The 18,859-nt window shown below is 48.5% G+C and overlaps 1 protein-coding gene across 1 annotated transcript; it reads left to right on the top strand.

Moving 5' to 3' along the window:
- The first annotated feature begins 1,354 nt into the window (after positions 1 to 1,354).
- Positions 1,355 to 14,937, top strand: GPR137 (G protein-coupled receptor 137). Its single transcript, XM_054993256.1, has 8 exons — positions 1,355 to 1,490; positions 2,317 to 3,020; positions 5,400 to 5,449; positions 6,187 to 6,412; positions 10,141 to 10,290; positions 13,363 to 13,491; positions 14,215 to 14,309; positions 14,669 to 14,937. The coding sequence occupies exons 2-8, from the start codon at positions 2,655 to 2,657 to the stop codon at positions 14,835 to 14,837; spliced, it is 1,185 nt and encodes a 394-aa protein (XP_054849231.1). The 5' UTR covers positions 1,355 to 1,490; positions 2,317 to 2,654; the 3' UTR covers positions 14,838 to 14,937.
- Positions 14,938 to 18,859: the final 3,922 nt, after the last annotated feature.

Here is an 18,859-nt window from a genome sequence, read left to right as displayed (position 1 = left end):
TAGTCCTCCTTGAATCTTGGGGGACTAGAAATGACCTAAATAAATAAACTGCAGATGAGTGAAGCTGCTGTGGAAGTGCACAGGGGGAGAGGCAGTCCTGCAGATATGAGGAGCCAAGGCCATGAAGGGCTTTGAATGTGATAGTCATGACCTTGAATTGAGCCTGGTAACTGACCGGTCGGCAATGGAGTGGCTGCAGAATGGGAGTGATATGCACGCTTCATCTAGCTCCTGAGAATAATCGAGCTGTGGAGTTCTGCACTAGCTGGAGTCTCCAAGCTACGTTTGAGGGAAGACCTATGTAGAGGTCTTGGCAATAATCTAGTCTTGATGTTACTGTGGTGTGGATCCTGGTGCCAGATTGGCCATGTCAGGGTAGAAGGCCATTTTCCTGGCTAGTCTGAGTTGTGAGAGGGCCTTTTTTGGGGGTAGCTACATTTACTTGCTTCTCTAGTAGCAGTGTTGGCCTCAACAGGATGGCACAGTCTACCAAAGGCTGAAGATTAGAATTGCATTGTTAATCTTTCCTCTCTGTTGGAAAAGCAGTGTATACATTTTAAAACATAAATAAAAATGTAAGTCAAGTATATATAAGTAACTATCTCACTCTCTGTGTACATTATATAATTTTGCAAAAGTGACTAGTGTTGTTTTTTTAATCACAAAATGGCAAAGTGCTTAGTTTTGCAACTATCATTACTGTGGCACAGGCTTCAAGTAGGGTTGCCAGCCTCCAGGTGGTGGCTGGAGATCTCCTGGAATTACAACTGAGATCCAGGCCACAGAGATCAGTTCACTTGGAGAAAAGGGCTGATTTTGAGGGTAGACTCTATGGCATTATACCATGCTGAGGTCCCTTCCCTCCCCAAACCCTGCACTCTGCAAGCTTAACCCAAAAATCCCCAGGTATTTTCCAGCCTGGAGTTGGCAAAGCTAGCTTCAAGAGAACTGTAGCAGCCTCTCAGCAGGATTTGAATCCAGTGGCACCTTAGAGACGAACAAGATTTTCAGTGTATACGCTTCTGAGAGGCCTGAAGAAGGGAGCTTTCACTCTGGACTCAAATCCTGCTGTTCTACTGAAGACCAACACGGCTATCCACCTAAAAACTATGTAGCCGCCTCTAATGGAAATTGTTCAGTATGACAAGCAGAAACTGTTTGCCCACAGTTAAGATGGCGGCCGGAAGCGGCCCTACCGCTCTAGTCCCCGCACCCTATGCTCAATGCCATTCACAGCATTGGTTACGTCCTTTGCGCAAGGAACGAGGAGGGGGGGTGAGGGATTCGTTGCGATCCTCTCTCCAAGCCGGTGAGAAAGAGGAGGCGGGGCTTACGCATTTTGCGTAGCTGGGAGCTGACGGGAGTTAACGCAGCTGGGGACCGTTCTAGGCCGGGGGACCCTCCTCCCCCCACTTGGGGGGGAAAGACAACCGAGGGGGCCGCCCGAGCTCGAGAATCTGGAACCGGCCAAGAAACCCAGGCATTCAAGGGTGCGGGAGGGAGGTTAGGAGGCCGGGGGGGGAGGTTAAAGGACCCAGGAGTTCCGGGGGGGGGAGCAACAGAGGGGCATCAAGAGACCCAGGCGTCCGAGGGCCTGAGGCAAGGCAAGCTACAAGGGAGGGACCAAGAGACGTAGGTGTCCACAGGGAAGTTAATCTGAGGGGAGGGGGCCAAAAGTCGCAGGTATCCGGGAGGCAGGGGCTGAGGGACGCACAAAAACTGAAGAAGCGGAAGAAGCTAAAGGACTCAGGTGTCCGAGGGCTGAAGGACTCAGGTGTTCGAGAATCTGGAGGAGGCAGGGAGGAGGGATCCTAGACCTGAGGGACCCAGGTGTCCGAGAATCTGGAGGAGGCAAGGGGAAGGGATCCTAGAGCTGGGGGCGGAGGGACCCAGGTGTCCGAGAATCTGGAGGAGGCAAGGGGAAGGGATCCTAGAGCTGGGGGCGGAGAGACCCAGGTGTCCGAGAATCTGGAGGAGGCGGGCGCGGGGGGGGGGGGAGGGGAGGGGTTCGATGAACTGGTGGACAAGAGACCTGGCACCTGAGAGGCAGATCCTGGAGTAGGCAAGAATAAGGGACCAGTGGCAAAGGGACTCAGGTGTCTGAGCACTTGGGATCCAGGTGCCTGAGAATCAGACAAAATAAAATATCTCAAGACTGATTGAGGGACAAGGCACTGAACAGTCCCATAAATCTCTTGGCTTCTGGTTTATGGAGGAAGGAAGGAAGGAACCCTGAATTTGGGAGGGCAGGCTGCTGCTCTTTCTTAGGATAGGAATCCTGTATAACTGGTATCTGACCTGCCTTCCCACTTACAGGGATTGGGACGGTTTTCGCACCAGAAATTGGATCCAGTTTCTCCTCTCTATGTCTTTGTAGCAGAGAGGGTGGGCAGGCACCAGCGGTGCCACTCTTTCTGCCCACCCTTTTTTACCCTCCATGGAACTTGCCAACTGCCCTTGACTCATCTGCTCAAAGGGTCGGACTCCCACAACCCTGAAGGATGTAATGTACCCCCCACATCCCGTGCTGGGGGCAACTCCGCCTAAGCAAGTGAGGCTCTACTGATGCCCAGCTGACACCTTGAATCCTGGAAATGGCACCCTCCTAGCCGAATTGGGGACACCCCCCCCCCCACCAACCTGGAACACTCAAGATGGAGAAAGTCTTTGGCAACCTCAGTGCGGTTGTGCCAGCTTCCCGCCTCACACCAGCCTTCCCACCTGCGGTCAAGGTTGGGCTCACGGCACTGTACACAGCGCTGTATGCCTTGCTTTTCCTTTCGGTCTACGCCCAGCTCTGGTTGGTTCTCTTCTATCGTCACAAGAAGTTCAGCTACCAGACTGTCTTCCTCTTCCTCTGCCTCTTCTGGGCCGCCCTGCGCACCACCCTCTTCTCCTTTTACTTCAGAAACACCCTCAAGGCCAACCACTTGGGTCCTTTCTTCTTCTGGCTTCTCTACTGCTGCCCGGTCTGCCTGCAGTTCTTCACCTTGACCCTCATGAACCTGTATTTTGCCCAGGTAATGCACTTGCCCAGGTGGCTTGTGGGTAAAGATGCCTGTTTAGAATGTCTGGAAGGCCTTTCTTTGGCAAACGGGAGCATCACAGGGGCCTTGGTTATATATGTAGGCAATGCTTTTGTTTTTAAAAAAGATACTGATACTCAAGATGTTTGCCAGCTTGGGGATCATATTCAGGTGGAAATGTGCCAGGCAGCAAAGAAATGTTTTAAATAAATAAATAATATATGAGGAGTTAAGAGATTAAAACATAGTTCTTTTAATATTTCCAGAAGGGTTCTCAAAGAAATGAATGGAAAGGCAGCTACTTCCTAATAATGAGCAGAAGCTTCTTGAACCTATTTGCCTTGTCCATGAATTGTTAGCTTCAGAAACATCAGTCTGGAAGGTGGCGGAGAAGGCCAGGCAGGCATACTGGAAAAATGGCAGCAGTGCAACCAATATACACTGTCACGGCTGCAAATGTCATCAATGGGCACAACTTTTAACTGCAGGATGGGCCAATCCATGGCCTCTCAGTCAGCTTGGCCTGTCCTCAGCACAGAAGGCCCAAGCCACGCTGTCTGAAAGAGGTGCCAGTACATTGTACTGGTGCATACCAGCACAAAAAAGCCCTGTATATAGGCCTTATGCCCTGAGTTGGATAGCCCAGGCAAGCCCAATCTTGTCAGATCTCAGAAGCTAAGCAAAGTCAGCCTTGGTTAGTAATCAGATGGGAGACCTCCAATGAAGACAAGGGTTGCAGAGACAGGCAGTGGCAAACCATCTCTGTTAGTCTCTTGCTGTGGAAATGCCACCAGTGGTTGCCATAAGTTAGCTATGATTTGATGGCACCCTGCAGTGCCACATGCAGGCTGAGAGAGCTGGTTTGGTGTAGTGGTTAAGAGCATGGGACTCTAATCTGGAGAACCGGGTTTGATTCCCCACTCTTGAACTTGAAGCCAGCTGGGTGACCTTGGGTCAGTCACAGCTTCTAGGAGCTCTCTGAGCCCCACCCACCTCACAGGGTGTTTGCTGTTGTGGGGATAATAATGACATACTTTGTAAACCGCTCTGAGTGGATGTTAAGTCATCTTGAAGGGCAGTATATAAATCGAATGTTGTTATTATTCGAATTATCTGAAACACAATCAACAATAAGCAGAGGTCACATGTTATTATCGATTGGCCTTGCTAAGCTGATATGTTTCCACAGGAGACCTAAGTATCAACCAAATATCAGCGTAATATGTACACTGTTCCAAGTAGCGTCTTTTGCAGTTCTGTAAGGTGTTGTTATTGTTGATTTCAAATTCCTTGTACGCTTTAGATCTGTGAAAAGGGTATAATAGCAGTGGTGGAGTGTGTATATCCTTGTCTGCATATTTGGTTATACTTGGAGGAGCTCTAGAAATTGGCATTCGCTCTCTGAATTGCAGAAATCAGGCTTACAACATGAACTCATTGTCAGTGTTTCTTACTGTTGGGAGGGAATGCCTCATTGGGGTTAAGGGTCTGAACTGAAAAGCTACTAATACAAACGCTGCCTCTGCCACCATGAACGCACTTAGTGGCGCCGCTGTCTTTCACCCTCGGCCTCCCACCTGAGGTGTGGCGATAACAATGCTGCAGGGTTGTTGTGATGGTTGCAAAGGTTAACAGCCTCGCAAGGTGTTAAGCTTTGCAGTAAATGTTCCTGATTATGTCTGGGAATGACTTGAAAAACTCTGAAATAATATGCTCCCCCCCACTTTAACAATGGAGAATTGAGCGCTGGTGAGCTGCAGAGTGGATCTGCAAAAGCACTGGGGCTTCTTCCTAAATCTGCGCCCAGTTCTCTGTCCAGTGATTCAGTCACTCAGAAACTCTGAAACCACCATCCTTGTGAGACTGGAAAAAGTATGGGCAGTGTTGGCTAAACAAAGACGGAAGGGATCTAGAAAGGGGCTTTGCTCTGTCTCCCCCCCCTTATGTTTCCCATACACAAACAGAGGAAGAGGAGTGTACGTCTGTCTCCCACCTGTGTACCCATAGCACTGCTCTAAAGGTCACTTCCATATCTGGGCTCGTCATTTACTTTTCTGGAATGAGTTACTTGGTGGTGTTTCCCAACCACAGTGGGCCTTGTGCAAGCAGACAGGTTACCTTGGACCTAGGGAGGGGCGAAGGGTGCATGCACACAGTGCTGCAGTGCTTCTCCCACTCTGTTGCTTTGACTAAAAGTGTGCAAGCAGGACTCTTTCTCTGTAGGGATCAGCCCATGCCGGTCAGAGCTGAGCTCCATTATGATCCTCTTGGGCTTTGGGTCCTGGTGGCGGCAGGGAAGGCAGATCAGTTGTTTCAAGATGGTTTCCCCCACCCCATTCTGTGTACTGCTAATCTCTCCCCCCTCCCTTCCAGGTGGTTTTCAAAGCCAAAGCAAAATACCGCCCTGAACTGACCAGGGGCCTGTGAGTATCTGTGTGTGTCTGGTTTTGTCTGTGTAAATCATAACACTCGCATCCTCCCTTTCCACACGTTCCTTCTTGCTAGGGGTGGGGGGAGTTGTGGGGCAAATGGGAAGGGTGGGGAGGGGGTGGAGAGAGAGCTTGGCTGTATGCCCAGCAGTACAGGATCCAAGTCTCTTCGCTTCTGGTGTACAGCCCTGATTGTAGATCAAGATGGGTAGCCTTGTTAGTCTGTCTGTAGCAGTAGAAAAGAGCAAGAGACCAGTAGCACCTGTAAGTCTAACAAAATTTATTGTAGGGTATGAGCTTTTGTGAGACACAGCTCACTTCTTCAAATGCACTTCTTATCTGAAGAAATCAGCTGTGTCTCACAAAAGCTCATACTCTACAATAAATTTTCTGAGTCTTATAGGTGCTACTGATCTCTTGCTCTTTTCTGCAGCCCTGATCGTACATACAGCTTTTTAAGGGGATTCAACCCATTTGTGAGTGAGGAGAGGCCTATCAGCTGCTCTGCGCCATGACTGGGAAATAGAGCATCCATGTTCAGAGGCAGTGTACCTCTGAATGCCCAGTGCTGGGGAAGACTGTTGCCTTCATGCTTTGCTCCTGAGCTTCCCAGAAGCATCCGACCAGCCTCTGCTAAAGACTGGATGCCAGACTACATGGACCCTTAGTCTGATCCAACAGGGCTCTTCATACAGTGACTCAGTTTCTCCATCCTTTTCTCTTCCCCCCAGGTTGGCAGTGCGCGGGGCATGCCTGGGCGCCAGTATCCTCTTCCTAGTGGTGAATGTGGCATGTGCCGTGCTAGTACGGGGACGCCGGGTGGAGCCCTGGGCCGTGGTTCTGGCGCGGGTCCTAATCAACGACTCACTGTTCGTACTGGGGGCTGTCTCTCTTGCACTCTGTCTCTGTCTCGTGGCCCGGGGGTCTCCTTCCACCCGTATCTATCTGGAAGCCAAGGTGGGTTCTGCTGAGTTTGGAGGAGTGGGTGGATGCGACACTGTGGCCTATGCAAATTGCCATCTACTTTCACTATGTTTTGCCCTCAGGTTATTTAATTCCATCCAGGGCTTTTATTCAGCAGGAACGCGGTGGAACGGAGTTCCGGAACCTCTTGAAAATGGTCACATGACTGGTGGCCCCGCCCCCTGATCTCCAGACAGAGGAGAGTTTAGATTTAGATTGCCCGGCACGGAGTGCAATCTCAACTCCCCTCTGTCTGGAGATCAGGGGGCGGGGCCACCAGCCATGTGACCATTTTCTCCGAGAGCAACCCACTGAGTTCCACCGTCTCTTTTCCTAGAAAAAAAGCCCTGATTCCATCTGTAAAGAACTGTGCTTATATTCTGTTCTTCTGCACAGATTAGTGCCCCACTCAGAGCGGTGAACAAAGTCAGGGTTGTTATTATCCCCCCAATACTTCTGGGGAGCTGGGGCTGAGGGGAGTGGCGGACCCAAGGTCACGTACTGAGCTCATGGCAGTAATGGGATTCGAACCTGCGGAGTGCTGATTTGTAGCCCAACCACTTAACTGCTGTGCTACAGTATACTGCATAAAAGTTACTGCAGACAGCATACAAGTTTGTACTGTTGGTACATATTAAGCAAGCTTGCGCAGAGAGGGTTGGATCCCAAAGACCTGTTCCTCAGAAAGCAGCACCTTTCCCAGTGCAACCGGCCTTCCTCTTGTGCCAGAGAAGGAAAGCTCCTTGAACGGGGTGGGAGGGAGAGGTCTGGGGGTTCCAACCTATTGCGTTACTTTGCATAGTTCCTTTTCATTTTGTTTCTTTGTTTTATTTAAATGATCTCTACGGTGTGGTCACAGCTGAGATTCTTGAGGTGGCTACTTAAAAGGAAGACAGAGGTGTGGAGTTTATTAAACCCCTTCTGTCCCATTTCCCCCCTCCCGACATGGGCTGGAATTCCTGTTCTGTCCCCCCTCTGCCTTCTTAGATATATCTCTGCATTGCCCAGACATCTTTAAGTCGTAAGGGTTAAATGAAAACTGATACTCTTGGGATTCAGAGTAATGATCTCCAGCTCTCAAATTGCAGCGTGTTTGCTCAGAGGAGAGGCCCGGGCTTGTCTTACTGACTGAAGTAACCGAGGTTGGGTGATGAAGGCTTGGCCTGAGACCGTGCGTGAGCTCATGGCCAAGGTGGGAGCGGAACTCAGGCCTTGCAGGTCCAAAGTCCTCTTGGCTGTCTTCTCATCTTCGAGAGCATGCCAACCTTCAGGCTGAAGGGTGGCGGTTATATAGGGACATCTGTGTCTTGGGCAGTTACCACTGTAGCCACGGGAGGATTGCAGTGACATCCCTTCAATCCTCCCTGGGCACAAAGCTTGCTGATCGCCCTTCTCCGCCCGGGCAGCTTTTTGTATCACTTTTTAATTAGTATTTGCATCATTTTAAAAATTGCTATAAGCTGCTGTGGGAGCCAGTTTTGGCCACAACGCAGGGCAAAGATAATATAATGCCTCTTGATGCCCCGGCATGGAGCTTGGGAAGACTTTAACAGTCTCTTATCTTGAACTCATTAGCAAAGTTGACCCTCTGGGAACTTGGTGTCAGCAAAGCCCCAGGAATGGCTGGCATGCACTCCTTAAAAGATGGTAGAGATGCTTATGGCACTTGAAGCAAGAGCGGGTGTACAGATTGAACTTTTGTGGAGTACTGCAGCCCCTCGGAGGCTTTTGTGAGCTTTGATTCCCCCACCCCACCCCCAAAGCTTTTGCTGCAATGAATCTGTTGGCAATTTTAAGGTGCCACAAAACTCTGTTTTTGTCATTGCTCTAACCCAGTTGGCCTGCTGGAATTTGTCACACCGATACTTTAGGTGCTTGTTTAGACTATTGGTCTTGCAACACCTATTTGTTACTGGTGACGGCTAGTTAGGAGTGGGTTTCACCCACACAAATTGGATCTGGTGTTCATTTGATTAGATGCAGTATTTATTTGTGCTCTAAGGAACTCCGCAACAACCCCCGTTTACTTTTACATTGTCTGACTTCTTGTGGTTTTTACAAAACAAGGGGTGGAAACCCACAATCGAGGGGAAAATATAACAATAATGTCAATAAATGTAGTTAATATAAAATCTATTATAACAACATGTAAACATCAAAACAATGTGCTAAAGTGACTCAGTGCTTACATAAATATTATAAAGGTCAGATAAACTCTAAACAGCATTTCAGATATATACAATCTCTTCACAATAAAGGTACTAATAACCAAATATAACAATACTAGTGTCTAGGATGTCAGCTATGAGTTCTCAAACAGTATCAATACAAATATACAGAGTGTAGTATACAGTAGATTTGACATTAACTACATTTATTGACATTATTGTTATATTTTTCCCTTGGATTGTGGGTTTCCACCCCTTGTTTTGTGCTCTAGCATTGGGGGAGCCTCTCTTCTTAGTAAAATCAAAAAGAGTCCAGTAGCACCTTTAAGACTAACCAATTTTATTATAGCATAAGCTTTCGAGAATCAAGTTCTCTTCATCAGATGCCTGATCAAAACTGGGCAGATACAGAAGAGGAGGGGGAAAGAGAGAGAAGGAAGGGGGCATAAATCACAAGAAGACAGAATGCAATTAGCATAGAGGCAATCAAAACATTCCTTTGCTTGGAAATGTAAACATCTCCTTTTGGTGTGCAGTCAGTTTGTAGCAGTGAAGGTATCCAATTCCTATGTAGTATAAGCCTTCGGTAACCACAGCTCTCCCTGCCAGTTGCATCTGACAAAGAGAACTGTGGTCCCCGAAAGCCCACACCAGGCGTCACTGGGCTCCCCCAGATCACCCCCCTCCTCTTCTGTATCTGCCCAGTTTTGATCAGGCATCTGATGAAGAGAACTTGATTCTCGAAAGCTTATGCTATAATAAAATTGGTTAGTCTTAAAGGTGCTACTGGACTCTTTTTGATTTTGCTACTACAGACTAACACGGCTAACTCCTCTGGATCTCTTCTTAGTGTAATTCTTGTGGTTTTTGCCTTCAGCATCTATTTACTTAGGTGACCTTGGCTGGTGTCATGTTGGCTAATCCTTGGGCTGTGAGTTTGATCCCCATGTTGGCTCAGGCGAGGGCCTAGTTTTTGCTCACACACTGGCTGCTGTAATTTTTCATAGTTTCGATAGAAACTAGACCAGCATATGGAAGGTGGGAAAAAACTGTACAGCCTTGCTGGTCCATGCAAAATCCAAAACTAAAGTCTGTGCAGTACCTTTTATGAGGACCAACTAGATTCATACAGAACGTGCAAGCTTTCGAGTTCACCAGAACTCTTCACTAGGCTGGATGTTACAGAATTTAAAAAGAGGGTCTATCTGACACTGTGGCTAAATGGAAACTCCACGTCCAGAAGTAGTGCACCTCTGAATATCAGTTACGTTTGAGTGGGACAATGGGAGAAAAAGCTTACTGCCATCATGCCCTGCTGGTCACCTTCCTAAAGCATCTGTGCCAGCCATTATGGGAAAGCAGTGCTAAACTAAATGGCCCTTTGGTCTGATCCGGCAGGGATGTTGATATGCTCTGGCCATTTCTTGCCTCTGATGAAGTGAGCTTTTGCCCACCGCTGCAATTAATTTATTAGCGTTTAAAATGCCACAATGCTATTTGTTGCAGCACACCCCTCATTCCCTTTCTCCACTCCACTCATCTCTTCCCTTGCAGGGCACCACCCTGTGCCAAACGGCTGCCATGGGTGGCACCATTGTCTTGCTGTACGCCAGCCGAGCATGCTACAACCTGGCAGCCTTGGCTCTATCCTCCCGCACCCGTCTCGATTCTTTTGACTATGACTGGTACAACGTATCGGACCAGGTGAGCACAGCCGAGCGATGCTTGGGTCAGGGGGACGGGGCCGCAGCTCATATGGGCTGAGCTGTGAACCCCGCATCCCAGTGGAAGGTCTCATCTCTGGAACATCTGATAGAGTCACGTAGAGTACTTTGAAGCACCTGCATACAGAAGGTCCCAGATTCAATCCCCAGCACCTCCAGTCAAAAGGTGCAAATAGAACAGCAAGTCTTGAGTCACGCGGCACCTTAGAGACCAACAAGATTTTCAGAGAGAGGACTGATTAAAATCTGTTGACGTTAAAGTTTAGGTATAAGCTGTCAAGGAGGGAGAGAAGAGAACTGTTACATAAGCTAGTTGTGTTGTCACATAATTTGAACATACTTTTCTGTTGTAGCTTAAATGTAGCTCAGATGTAGTGCTTTGTATTCTGTATAAGTTTCTATGCACTTTCTATTGTCATTTTTCTTTTTTTATTAAAAAAAAAACTATTTAAAAAATATTTTCAGAGTATAGGCTTTTGAGAGTCAAAGCTTCCTTCTTCAGATAGCTGGCCATTGTGGGCCAGCCATTCCGGACCGGCCATTGTCTCTTCTTCCAAGAGTCAAAGCTCCCTTCTTCAGAGCAGCGCCGGATCCAGGCGCGCGGACACCCGGGGCAAACCTTGCCCGGGCGCTCCGAGCGCTGCGTGATGACGTCACTTTTGTGACGTCATCACGTAGGGCGGGAGCCATGCGCAGCAAGCCGGCCGCTCCAGTGCCCGGTGAGCCATGGAACTGGCAGCGGCATGGGCGTGCGCTGGGGCGGCTGGCTGGCTTGCCATGCACGCAGGACCTCCCAGCCCTGCACTCAGCCACCCCGCGCGGCAAGCCAGCTGCCCCAGCACACGCTCTCGCTGCCGACAGCTCCGCGGCTCACCAGGTGCTGGGGTGGCCGGCTTGTCGCGCGGCCAGCTGAGCGCAGAGCTAGGAGGCCCTCCGTGCAGTTAGCGTGCCCCGCTGCCCTGTGCCGCCCGTGCAGCAAGCCGGCCGCCCCAGCGCATGGTGAGCTGCGGAGCTGGCGGCAGCGAGGGCGTGCGCTGGGGCAGCTGGCTTGCCGCGCAGGGTGGCTGAGCGCAGGGCTGAGAGGTCCTGCACGGCAAGCCAGCCAGCCGCCCCATCAGTGGGGCTGGCGAGGGTCTCCCAACCTTGCGCTCAGCCTCCCGGACAGCTGGCAGCCGCGCCCGGCGCCCCCTCTTTGGCGGCACCGGGGGCAGGCTACCCCCCCCCTGCCCTCCCCTTGATCTGGCCCTGCTTCAGATAGCTGTCCATTGTGGACCAGCCATTGTGGACCGGCCATTGTCTCTTCTTCCAAGGGTCAAAGTTCCCTTCTTCAGATAGCTGGCCATTGTGGGCCAGCCATTCTGGACCAGCCATTGTCTCTTCTTCCAAGGGTCAAAGTTCCCTTCTTCAGTTAGCTGGCCATTGTGGGCCAGTCCTTCTGGACTGGCCATTGTCTCTTCTTCCAAGAGTCAAAGCTCCCTTCTTCAGATAGCTGGCCATTGTGGGCCAGCCATTCTGGACCGGCCATTGTCTCTTCTTCCAAGAGTCAAAGTTCCCTTCTTCAGATAGCTGGCCATTGTGGGCCAGCCATTCTGGACCGACCATTGTCTCTTCTTCCAAGAGTCAAAGCTCCCTTCTTGAGATAGCTCTCCATTGAGGACCAGCCATTCTGGACCGGCCATTGTCTCTTCTTCCTATAGTCAAAGCTCCCTTCTTCAGATAGCTGGCCATTGTGGGCCAGCCATTCTGGACCGGCCATTGTCTCTTCTTCCAAGAGTCAAAATTCCCTTCTTCAGATAGCTGGCCATTGTGGGCCAGCCATTCTGGACCGACCATTGTCTCTTCTTCCAAGAGTCAAAGCTCCCTTCTTGAGATAGCTCTCCATTGAGGACCAGCCATTCTGGACCGGCCATTGTCTCTTCTTCCTATAGTCAAAGCTCCCTTCTTCAGATAACTGACCATTGTGGGCCAGCCATTCTGGATCAGTCAAAGCTCCCTTCTCCAGGTAGGTATCTGAAGAAGAGAGCTCTGATTCTCAAAAGCTTATATCCTGAGAATCTTGTTGATCTCTAAGGTGCCACTGGACTCAAATCCTGCTGTTCTACTGCAGACGTACAAGGCTACTTACCTGAAAGAAGCAAGTAGCTGGGGATATGAAAGAGCTCTTCCAGAGACCCTGGAGAGCTGCTGCCCATCAGAATAGACAGTCACTTGATAAATCGAGGGTCTGACTTGGGAGAAGGCAGCTTGATGTGTTCAAGGCTAGCGATACAAAGCCTTTCTGTCTTCGTTGTATAAACTGCCACCAGCCTCCGCAGTTCTAGGCTTAGGGTAAAAAGGGCTGCGGTGCCTGTGAAATTACAGCCATCTATGGCAGGATCCATCTTAACTGTGCTTGAATCCCATTTTATTTTATTTACATTAGTTATAGTCCACCTGTCTTGCTGAGACTCACGGTGGATTATAGACTATAAGTCAATGCAGATCAATAGGATGGGACACCTAATAAGCAATGTAATAGACATGACATGTTAAACAATGCAGAAATCAACAGTAGGTTGCTCAGATTTCTTCATGAATATTCCCATGGATTTGAGTGGGGCTTGGCTGTTCCCTGGATAGCTCCAGAACTGGTCTTCCAGGGAACAGCTAACTTTTGTAGGCATCCAAGTCCCACCCACTATAGACAGAAGTGATTTTTTTAAGAAAACGATTTCACTTTTGCTCCATCTATGTCAGCGTTGTCTGACCAGCAGCCACTCTCCCAGGTCGCAAGCAGAGGAAGGTCCGTCCCTAACACCAGCTACCTGAATCCTTTGCCTGAGGACTGGACCTGGGACCTTCTGCATGCCAATCCTGGCTCTGGCACTGTCCCTCGCACTGTGGGGCATTATTTTGCCTTCTGCCATAGCGTGTGGCTTGCCTCCCTGAACGTGGTGTTGGCTCAGCTGATGCTATCCTGGCCAGCCTCATTGCGACACCAGAGTGGGAATGTCGGTTTTGAGTTCTGCTCCCTACCCGGGATCTGAGCTCCCCCTGTCTGCCCCCATCTCAGGCGGATCTAATCACTGACTTGGGAGACCAAGGATACATCGTCTTCGGCCTCATCCTCTTCATTTGGGAACTGCTGCCCACTGCGTTGCTGGTTGGCTTCTTCCGGGTTCACCGACCTGCTCAGGATATGGTGAGAGGGGGAGCCTGGAAAAGAGTGAACCGGGTGGGGTGGGGGTGGGGTGGGGGTGGGGCATCCAGGCTTCCCTGTGGCCCTAAGCATTTTACACTGCACAGAATTATGTTTCAGGATTTGATGCAATGTAGTAGGTTGTATAAAAGGAGCAAGATTCTAGACTGCGTTGTCTTGTGGGAAAGCAAAATGAAGCGAGACGGATCTTTGCCGTGCTGGGGGAGCTATTTGTCTCTTCTGGGGGTGCTGACACATGGCCCTAATTAAATGGTGGCATTCCCTGCCAATGCACATAGGGATAGTCAAGATCCTAGATGGCTTTAAAAGGAGATTAGACAGATTCATGAAGAAAAGAGCCATCAATGGTGACCTGCCATGGTGGTGAAAGGGAATCTCCACGGCTAGAGGAAATAAACCTCTGAATGCCAATTGTAAGAGGCAACATCGGGGAGGCCTTGGCCTCTATGCCCTGTTTGTTGGCCCTCTGGGGCAATGAGTTGGGCACTGTGCAAGACAGAGTGCTGGACTGGATGGACCACTTGTCCAATCTGGCAGGGCTCTCCTGATGTTCCTCTGGGGAAGATTGGAGGGGCAGTTTCACTGCTGGATGTCGGCTGCTGAGCAGCTGTGCTGCAAGTCACGGTTCTTGGACAGGAGGAGAGGGAGGAAAAGGAGGTCAGGGCATTGGAGAGATCCATAGTAACGGCATTTACCTCCCTACAGAGTGCCAGCCGCGTCTTCACCCGGCAGCTTGGAGTCTCCCGTTCCTATTTCTTTGACCACCCTGGACAGCGTGATAGCGAAGGACTGACCAGCAGGTAAGCACCCTTCCTCCCTGGTAACCGGGCATCCATCATAATCCCAGCCTCATGATTTGTATTATGGTGGGCATCTGCAGGACATGTGCGGAGAACTGGCTCAACTTCCTCCTCCCCACCCCGCCTCTCAAAGACAGTGTAAATCCACAGAGATAGCAAAACTGGCCCACAGATGCTTCTGGCAAACACAAATGCCAAGGGCCCTCCCCTGCCATTCGGTTCCCAAGCAACAGGTATTCAGAGATAGATTGCGCCTGAACCTGGAGGTTCGATTTAGGTTTGACTCCTGACCCAATAATGCTGCCAAAGCCTGAACGATGGCATTGTCTTGTCTCTCTTTCATCCTTCTCCCCCCACAGCCTGACGGGACGGCTGAGCAGCGGAAGCTGGTACGGCTCTATCAACCACAGCAGCGTTGGCGAGCAGGATTGGTTTGGGAATCACCCTCCCACAGCCCCTCTTCTCTTCTCACAAGCAGCAGTTTCTGGCAGCCACCACCACAGCCTCTACTCCACCCCGCAGAACTGAGGAACGTGGGAGGGTTGGGAGGCAGGACGGGGAAGGGAGGGGCTCCTTACCGATGCAGGAAATCAGGTGGTGGAGAGACAGGGATGCCCAGAGTGTTATAGCCACAACCCCTTCCCCAAATTGTGTAGTCAGGAAATCTAGCCTTTTCCTTAGCCACGGGGCTGGTTGGTCATTTGCTGGCATTCTGGGTCCCGATGCTTGACCCCCTCCCCCCCATCTCCTAAATACCGATAGTATACTTAGAACTCTGGCACTTTAAATGATGGGGTAGGTTGGGGTGCAGTTTTATTTGTGATGTCCTTGTTTAAATAGAATTCTGGCAAAATTGGGCCCGAGTGGGGGGAGTTTTCTCTTCCCTCCTCCTACCCCGCCCCCCCAAGCCAGAGCTGCAGTGTTGGGAGTAGCCTTTTTGTTGTATGCTAGACTCGCTGCAGTTTTGGTGCTGGTTCCATTCTCCCCTTACAATAAAGACCATTTGTGTTAGCATCTTTTGTGTGCTGTTTTTATCGATTTTAGATTATTTTTATCCCGCTAAACAGTGCTTCCCACCAGCGCAAGGAGTCTTCTGCTGCTGTTAGTGAAACAGAAGTTGAAAATACGGGGTTGGATTCTGCGAATAATTTCTACTTACAAAAGCAGGAGATTTTTGCCGGTTCCCCCTTCCTACAGAAAACTGTCACTTCTCTTTCATTGCTGTCCCTGATCCCAGTCTTGTTCCGCTCCCTAAAGCAGTGATTTATTTATTTGTTTGTTTGTCATTTATAGTCCGCCTTTCTTACTGAGACTCAAGGCGGATTATGCAGTGCGAGATCAGTACAGTCAGTATCAAGGACATTTCCATAAACAATGCCACAGGGTAAATAAATACAAGTTTACAAGATACAGCATTCGCAAGAATCCAGTACGAAGTTGAAGAAATGCTGAAACAGAACATAAGCAATTCTAAGACTGACGTTAGACAACAATTTCAATTTGTTCATTTTCAGCCATTTTTCCACAGCTGTCCGGCAGCGATTCAAGATTTCTACTGCATCTTGTGGGGACATGAATTGCTCGATATAGAGTTGGGTGTCATCTGCATATTGATGACATCCAATTCCAGAGCTGCGAATGAGTTCTCTTAAAGGCTTCATGTAGAGGTGGAATAACATGGGAGAGAAGATTGCGCCCTGCGGAACCCCGCAAGATAGTTCCCATTCTGGAGATAGCTGATCTCCGACAGCAGCCCTTTGAGTCCGTTCCATGAGAAACCATTTAAACCAGTTCAAGGCAGATCCTTTGATGCCCGCTTCTGTCTCTAAATGCCTCAACAGAATGGCATGGTCTACTGTGTCAAAGGCTGCTGATAGATCCAGGAGGAACAGTTTGGGCTGCATCAGGAGGGAGAAGAAGGTACAGAATATGTACAGTGCTGATGGAAATTTTTGGCAGAGTCGAAGCCAAAGACTCAGAATTTTTCTGTGGTCATGTTAGGGGTGGGTGGGAATCTAGGAGGCAAACACTCCCATCAGCTGCGTCTCATATGATACACACCTTCCCCCCACCCCCCAGGTCAAATTTTGGAAGCAACATTGGATCATGTCATTTGGGCAAATATACTTTAAAAAATTTTTTTTAAAAAATCCCAAATCTTGATTTTTTAAAGAACATTTAAGACACCTATTGGAGAAAATGTATAAAATGTTATTACAAAATGACACTGACAGCAAGTAAAAAATAGTATGACAAAACGGATGCAAAATTTTGGATAAAATACACACATGAATCAGTGGGGAAATCTTTGGACTAAAAAAATCAAGTTTACTGAATGTCAAATATTAAGGCAGAACGGGTATAAAATGTTTTATAGATGGTGTATCGCCTCAAAAGGCATAGAAATAGCAAACAATGAAATTAAATGATGCATCATTTTATTACACGTGATGGACATGCAAAAAAGCAAGAAAATATTGGATAGAGATACATGGAAGAAATGCAAAAGAGATTAAAAGTTAAGTTGGCGATGGATCCAAAAATATGCTATTAAATATCTTACCAAGCAATATTACAAAAATATACAATGAATTATTTAAATATCTGGCGATGGCAGCAAGAGTAATATTTGCTGCAAAACGGAAGGCAGGAAACTGTCCAGATTTGGAGGAATGGAAGAGTAAACTGAATGAGCATGAAGTAAGATGAAAAATTATGTGATTATATATCTGAAAATTAAATTAAGTGAAATATTAAAAAGTACATTTAAGTTCTATAATGTATTGGTTTTGATTATTATTTATATATTTATTTGATTTATAGCCCACCCTTCCCGCAAACGGGCTCAGGGCAGGTTACAATAAAATGCTCAATAGGCATTAAAACATAAATACAATTAAGAACCAAACAGACCATAAATACAAGCATTTCGGATGGCAGCCCCCCTCCAATTTCCCAATCATTATATAAAACAGCAGAACAGAAGGGGCGGGGTGGGGCCGCAGTTCATAATAATCTAGTAACTGCACTTATAGATGATAACATTGCCCCCCTGGTAGGACACCAGTAGGGAGGCTCCTAAACGATCAAAGACTGACCTCAACCATACGCCTGGTGGAACATCTCTGTCTTACAGGCCCGCCAAAAGGATGATAGATCTTGGCGGGCCCAGGTGTCCTCCAACAGAGAGTTCCACCAGGTTGGGGCCAGGACTGAAAATGCCCTGGCCCTGGTCGAGGCCAGCCGGGCCTCCCTGGGTCCAGGGACCACCGGTAGGTTCTTATTTGCAGATCTTAATGCTCTCTGGGGTACATATAGGGAGAGACGGTCCCGCAGATATGCTGGTCCCAGTCCGTTTAGGGCTTTAAAGGTTAAAACCAAAACTTTGAACCTAATCCGGAATTCGACGGGGAGCCAGTGCAGCTGCTGCAGGATGGGAGTAATATGTGCCCTGTGTGGTGTGCCCATCAGGACACGTGCAGCAGCATTCTGGACCCGCTGTAGTTTCCAGATTAGGCCCAAGAGAAGCCCTACATAGAGCGAGTTACAGTAATCAATTCTGGAGGTGACTGTTGCATGGATCACTGTAGTTAGGTTGTGGGTTGACAGATAGGACACAAGTTGCCTGGACTGTCGAAGACGGAAGGACGCAGTTGCCGTGACCTGACCCTCCATCGATAAGGAGGAATCCCGTATCACTCCAAGACTCCGGACCGATGAGACAGGTGCTAATGGCACCCCAGCAAAGGTCAGGAGACCTATAAAAGATTATAGATTATGAATTTTGTTTGTAAATAAAAATAATAATAATAATAAAAAATAAAACCATTTTAAACATCATCACAATGAATTAATTTTACAAACTGACTTAGTAACAAGTGCCTAGCAGTAACCTAAATTGGTACAAGAGCAAGCAGGAGGTATGGGGAGGCGAAGAAAATCTAACATCAAAGACAAATAAGCCAAATGTCTTCACTGGAGATGCTGGGTAACTGAAAAGGAAGTTCCACCATTGAGGTGCCACAGCAGAAAAGGCCATGTACTTGATGACCACCCACCTATTTTCAGCAAGTAGATCTGTTTTAAATTATTCAACAGCGTTCACATATCTGCATAGATTTTTCTAATACTTCACTGTTTTAGATTTTTCTTGCTTTTACCCACCTCCTAGGTTAAACCCCGTGACCTGTATAGTCCAGGCTAGCCTGAACGCATCAAAACTCGCAAGCTAAGCAGGGTCAACCCTGGTTAGGATTTGCATAGGAAGCCACCTAGAAAGTCTAGGGTTGCTACTCAGAGGCAACCCGCCTCTGAACATCTCTTGCCTTGAAAAACCTACGAGGGTCACAATACATCAGCTGCAACTTGATGGCAATAAATAAATGAATAGGTTAAACCGTAGATGGTAGAGAAATAGGAATTTGATGCTGATGTCATTAAACTTCATTATACGCTGCTGAATAGTGCTTTATTTCATGATGAAAATGTTACTTGAAGAAGAATGCTCCCTTGCCCCCGGTGTCCACTGAAACTTGTATTTCAGTAAGAAC

Source organism: Eublepharis macularius, chromosome 1, assembly GCF_028583425.1.
Source record: "Eublepharis macularius isolate TG4126 chromosome 1, MPM_Emac_v1.0, whole genome shotgun sequence".
Classification (NCBI taxonomy): domain Eukaryota; kingdom Metazoa; phylum Chordata; class Lepidosauria; order Squamata; family Eublepharidae; genus Eublepharis; species Eublepharis macularius.
Note: the sequence above shows the minus strand (reverse complement) of the source record. Positions and strands in the feature narration are given on the sequence as shown.

Bases quoted from the DNA above. Each gene is read 5' to 3' on its own strand.
- GPR137 (XM_054993256.1), top strand. From the start codon at position 2,655: ATGGAGAAAGTCTTTGGCAACCTCAGTGCGGTTGTGCCAGCTTCCCGC. The intron at 10,291-13,362 runs GTGAGCACAGCC...CCCCCATCTCAG, and splicing joins GGTACAACGTATCGGACCAG to GCGGATCTAATCACTGACTT. The intron at 14,310-14,668 runs GTAAGCACCCTT...CTCCCCCCACAG, and splicing joins AGCGAAGGACTGACCAGCAG to CCTGACGGGACGGCTGAGCA.